This window comes from Muscardinus avellanarius, assembly GCF_963383645.1.
Source record: "Muscardinus avellanarius genome assembly, chromosome: 19".
Lineage (NCBI taxonomy): Eukaryota > Metazoa > Chordata > Mammalia > Rodentia > Gliridae > Muscardinus > Muscardinus avellanarius.
The window spans coordinates 44,271,976-44,277,975 of NC_137805.1; the positions used below are offsets into that span (position 1 = coordinate 44,271,976).

A 6,000-nucleotide genomic window follows, 5' to 3' on the forward strand; every position below is an offset into this window, starting at 1 on the left:
AGACTCTCATCAACCTATCGATACCATATTTCAAAATGAAAATTAAAAAATAGAGCTAGGGGAGTAGCTCGGAGGTAGAATGCCCCTGGGCTCAATCCCCAGTCTCCCTACTCTCTCTCTCTCTCTTCCTCTCCCTCTCTTCTTCCCTTCCTCCCTCCTCCCTCCTCCCTCCTCCCTCTCTCTCTCTCACACACACTTAAACCCAGTGGCCCTGGGAAAAATACTCTTATACAGCAATGACATTGTACAATATAAACACTATCTTACTGAATAGAAGGACGAGGCCTGCCAAGAGCCATAAAACTTTTATTGTGTGTAATACTGGGGATTGTACCCAGTATTCTACCACTGAGCTACACCCAGCCTTTTCTATTATTATTATATTATTATTATTATTATTCTCTTTTTTTTGGAACTGTGGATTAAACTTGCAGGCATTCTACCTCTGAGGTAAACCCCCAGCCCTTTTTATTTTGAAACAAGGTCTTGCTAAGTTTCTGAGCCTGGGCTTGAATCTTCAATTCTCCTATTTCAGCTTCCCAAGTACTGTGATTATAGGGGTGCACCACCACACCCAGCTCATAAACTTTTTAAACTTTTTTATCTGCTAACTCAACTTTGGGAAATACACTCCAAGCAAATATTACTAAAGAGATATTTATAATACTATTTATAATAGTGTCACTGGAAACAACTCAAAAGTCCAACAATCACAAACTGATGAAAAATGAGTAAAACAAACAGTAATACAATAAAATAATGAATGGCCATTAAAGAGAAAACAAATAAGCCGGGCGTGGTGGCGCACGCTTGTAATCCCCTTGCTTGGGAGGCGGAGACAGGAGGATCACACAGGTTCAAAGCCAGCCTCCCTGGCTTAAGAGACCCTGTTTCCAAATAAAATATAAAAAGTAGATCTGGGAGTGTAGCCCGGAAGTAAAAGGGTTCCATCCCCAGTACCACCACCAAAAAAAAAAGAAAGAAAGAAAGAAAGATAGCAAATGGGAACTGGCATTTAGGAATGCTATTTATGTATCAGTTCTGGACAAATATCATCTAATCTTTATAACATTTTATTATGATCCTATGAAGGATATATTATCCTAATTTTTTTTAAGTGTGGTACTGAGGATTGAACCCAGGGCATTCTACCTCTGAGCTATATCCCTAGCCCTATTATATTTTTATTTTGAAACAGGGTCTCGCTAGGTTGATGAATCTCACTACTTGCTGAGGTTGTCCTCAAACTTGCAATCCTCCTATCCAGCCTCAGCTACTTAGGGATGCCCTCTGCAACTTAGTGAGATCCTGTTTCAAAATAAAGAATAAAAAAAATAGGGCTAGGGGTGTAGCTCAGAGGTAGAATGTCCCTGGGTTCAATCCCTAGTACTGAAAAAAAAAAGTCTTTGGGTGGGGAGGGGAGAGGAGGGGAGGGCTGTCGCTGAGCAGTAGAGCACCTGCCTAGCATGTGCAAGGCCCCAGGTTTGATCTCTAGCCACAAACACATACACACCCACAGAGTCTGTGGGAATGGAAGAAAAAGTAAATCCAAGAAACCTTTTGAAGGAATTTGGTGAAAAACATACTGTGGTGTTAGAGAACAACATCACTATTAAGAGTATAGGTTCCACAGTCAAGACTGTTGGGTCAGCCGGGCATGGTGGCGCACGCTTGTAATCCCCGCGCTTGGGAGGCTGAGACAGGAGGATCGCACAGGTTCAAAGCCAGCCTCAGCTACTTAGTGAGGCTCTCAGCAACTTAGTGAGACCCTGTTTCCAAATAAAGTATAAAATAGGTCTGGGAGTATAGTCCAGGGGTAGAAAGCCTCCGGGTTCCACCCCCAGTACCACCAAAAAAAAAAAAAAAAAAAGGCTGTTGGGTCAAATACCAACCCCACCACTAACTAGCTTTATGACCTAGTGCACATTAGGTAACCTAAGCTTCAGTTTCCTTCTCTATAAAATGTAACTCATAACAGTCCCACATCAAATCAAACTGGGTTTGTGCTTAGTAAGCTCTGAGTAATCTGTAAGTAGGTAAGATATACAGATATTTGAGGAAAGGCTGATGGAAGAAATTCACAGTTTGAGATAATGCTAAAAGGAATTAGAAAATCAGGGAGAAGGCAGGTGTGGTAGCACATGCTTGTAGTCCCAGTACTTGGGAGGCTGGGACAGGAGGATTGCAGGTTCGTGTCTAGCCTCAACTACTTAGTGAAGCCCTCCACAACTTAGTGAAACCCTGTTTCAAAATAAAGAATAAAAAACAGGGCTGGGGATGTGGTTCAGAGGTAGAATGCTCCTGGGTTCAATCCCCAGTACTGCCAAAAAACAAACAAACACAGAAAATCAGGGAGAAGAGCAGGTATGGGAGGGAAAGTTGGTAAATCTCATTCACAGTCATGTTGAATATAGTAAAAAGTACGGTGTATGAATATAAATGGCCTATAGTCCTATGAAATTTGGGACCAGAGCATAAGTGAAATGCTGGGTACGAGGCTAGATAAAGAGAAGTTATGGAAAACAGATGATGGGAGAAGATAGAAAGAGAGGTGAAAGAGGTCTTAGGACTCACACTTGAACACTGCCTGCAGTAATCAACCACTGCACACTTGATTCAATTCTATTTACATTACTCAGTGACTGCTTCATCCATATTGTTGCTACTGTTATCAAACTATCATCATTTATTGAATGTCTATTCTGTATCAGACATTCTCTTTACTTATTCCTCACTCAGTCCCCATACAAACCTATGAGGCCATTATTACAATTCCCATAATACAGATGAAGAAATCTCAGGTGGGTTTAGAAATCTGCCCATACCCCCACAGTAAGTGAGCGGCATAGCCAGAGTCTAAGTTTAGATTTTTCTGGGTGATTCCTGGCTCACGATTGTCCCACTGGTACCAGACATCATACTGCCTCTCAACTGGGGTACAGTTTTCTCCCCTTACACAGACTAAAGCAAGGGCAAGGAACTTCCTGGCCGTGTGTGTGTGTGTGTGTGTGTGTGTGTGTGTGTGTATAGACTGCTATACCTCCAGCCCCCCCCCTTTTTTTTTGGTCCTGGAGATTGAATCCAGGGGTATCCTATCTCCAAGCCATACCCCCAGCCTATTTCTTATTTTTTCTTTCTTTATTATTTATTTTTTGCAGTACTGGAACCCAAAGGTATTCTACCTGAGCTACAGCCACAGCCTTATTTGTTTATTCTTTATTTTTGAAACAGGGTCTCACTGAGTTGGAAAGGGCCTCACTACATAGCTGAGGCTGGTGGCGAACCTATGATCCCCCTATCTCAGCCTCACACGTACTGGAATTACAAGCGTGCAACACCACCTGGCAACCTCCAGCCCTTTTTATTATTATTATTTTTAGTTTTGTGGTGCTGAAGATTGAAATCCAGGGAATTCTACCCCTGCCTCACCCCTAGCCCTATTTTTAATTTGGTTTTTTTTTTTTTTTTTTTTTTTTTTTTGGTGGTACTGGGGGTGGAACCCAGGGGCTTTTCTACCTCCGGGCTATACTCCCAGACCTTTTTTATATTTTATTTGGAAACAGGGTCTCACTAAGTTGCTGAAATCCTCACTAAGTAGCTGAGGCTGGCTTCGAACCCATGCAATCCTCCTGTCTCAGCCTCCCAAGTGCAGGGATTACAAGCGTGCGCCACCACGCCCGGCCTCTTATTTTTAATTTGAAACAGGGTTTTGCTAGGTTGGGTGAGTTTCACTACTTGCTGAAGCTATCCCCGAACCTGGGATCCTCCTTTCTCAGCATCCCAAGTACTAGGCTTACAGGCCTTTGCTACCATGCCACTATTTATTTATTTATTTATTTATTTATTTATTTATTTATTTATTTATTGTGGTACTGGGGATGGAACCTAGGGGCCTTCTACCTCTGAGCTATACCTCCAGACCTATTTTATATTTTATTTGGAAACAGGGTCTCACCAAGTTGCTGAGAGCCTCACTAAGCTGCTGAGACTGGCTTCGAACCTGTGATCCTCCTGTCTCAGCCTCCCAAGTACTAGGATTACAAGCATGTACCACCATGCCCAGCTTGTTTGTTTTTATTTTGAAACAGGGTCTTGAAAGGTTGCTGTAAGTTTTGCTAAACTGCTGAGGCTGGTCTCAAACCCGCAGGATCCTCCAGCCTCAGCCTCCCAAGTACTGGGATTACAGGCATGCTCTACCACGCCTGGCTTTCCTGGGACAGTTTTAAAGACATGGAACTAACAATGTCTGAGTTATTACAATCCCAGCCCAAATTTATTTTTATTTATTTATTTATTTTTTTGTGGGTCTGGGGATGGAACTCAGGGCCATTCGACCTCCGAGCTACACCCCTTGCCCTAGTTTTTATCCTTTAATTTGAAACGGTCTCAGTAAGTTGCAGAGGGCCTCACTAAGAAGCTGAAGCTGTCCGCGAACTGCGATCCTCCAGTCTCAGCCTCCCGAATGCTGGGATTACAAGCGTGCTTGCGCCACCACGCCCGGCCCAGCCCAATTTTTTTTTTAAAAAATTGACATTTTAGTGACTTATTCTGTCTTCTATTGGGTAATTTCACCGGGACTGGTGACTTGTTTAAAAAAAAAAAAAAAAAGACTTGAGCCAGGCGTGGCAGTACATGCCTGTAATCCCAGTCCTTGTGAGCTGAGACAGGAGGATCTCAATTCGTGGCCAGCCTCAGCAACTTTACGAAACCCTGTTTTAAAATAAAGAGTGTATGTAGCTCAGAGGTAGATTGCCCTGGGTTCAATCCTCGGTACCAAAAAAAAATTTTTTTTAATAAAGAAAAAGAAAATGGATCTGGAACCCCAAGAGAGGAAGCGGACCTGTAGCTGCCCCCGGGGAGCTGAGACGAAGCGTTTCGGGAGACCGGCACCGAGGGTGAGAGGGAGCGAAGCGCCCCGCGGCTCGGCCCCCGCCCGCCTCAGGGTCACGCTTCGCTTCTCACCAACTTTCACTTTCCTCGCGGAGGACGCGCGGCTCCGACCCAGGACCCCCGCCCCGCGCGGAGCCCGCACGCCCCCGGCCCGCCCGCCCGCCCGACGCCCCCGGCCCGCCCGCCCGCCCGCCCGCCCGCCCGCGCGGCCTCACCCCGCGGCTCCTCCACCGAGCGCCGGTGCAGCTCGCGGTAGCGCTGCAGCGAGGGGACGTGCGCCGCGCGGCTGACCTCGGGCGGCGGCGACCAACTCCGCGCCCGGCCCCCGGCGCCCGCCTCCCCGCGGCCCTCGCCGCCGCCGCCCCGGCCGCGCTCCTCCGGCAGCCCCATCGCGTCGAGTCCGGAGCGCCCGGGCGGTTCGCGGTCGCCTCGGGTGCCGGGGCGGGGAAAACAGGCCCGCCCGATGGGCGGGGCCGGGCGGGGCGGGGCTCTGTGGTCCGGTGGGCGGGGCCGTGTGTCTGGTGGGCGGGGCCGTCTGCGGGGCGGGGCCCGGGTGAGCAAAACGGGGAGAGACGGAGAAGCCCAAGGATTAGGGCTCGGCGGGCTTGCCGGAAGGGGTGGGGCCTAGAGGCAAGCAGAAGGGGCGGGAATGGGCGTGGCTCAAGGGAGGGTGGGATCATAGAATGACAGAGAGGCGGGGCCAGGAGTCGGGCCGTGGAGTGATGGGGAGTAACCCGACTGGAGGTGACAGAAGAGGAGGCCGGGCCTCGGAGTGACCAAGTTGGGACCTGAGGGGTTGGGCTTAGGGCGGGGCTCGAGCGGGAAAGAGCTGGGTTAATGAGAGAAGTTGGGTCAGGTCCCTTGCGGAGTCACCCTGTGGTCTGATTGCACAATCAATGCACAGAGTTGGAAAGGTAGGTGGAGTACAGTCCCTGCTGGGTGACACTTTTTCCCCTAGTTCCCCCTCACCCAGTAACACCCGAACTCCGCACTCAGAAAAAACTGTGACCTTCATATCCCAGCCCTCGGAATAGGACCCCTACTCTGCTAACTCTGGGGCCAGTTTCCACTTTCTCACACCTCTAAGGACACGTTTTAATTCTCCGTGTC

At 48.0% G+C, this 6,000-nt stretch overlaps 1 protein-coding gene across 2 annotated transcripts in view; it reads right to left on the minus strand.

Annotated features, from left to right (window-relative positions):
* ACSS2 (acyl-CoA synthetase short chain family member 2) overlaps window positions 1–5,280 on the minus strand; it is a gene marked incomplete at both ends in the record, with an annotated part of 67,639 nt that extends 62,359 nt beyond the window's left edge. For both annotated transcript variants that reach the window (XM_080716411.1, XM_080716410.1), the window contains one exon: window positions 5,106–5,280. In XM_080716411.1, the coding sequence (XP_080572537.1) occupies window positions 5,106–5,280 (175 nt within the window). The remainder of the gene's footprint in view (window positions 1–5,105) is intronic.
* Between the last annotated feature and the right edge of the window lie 720 nt (window positions 5,281–6,000).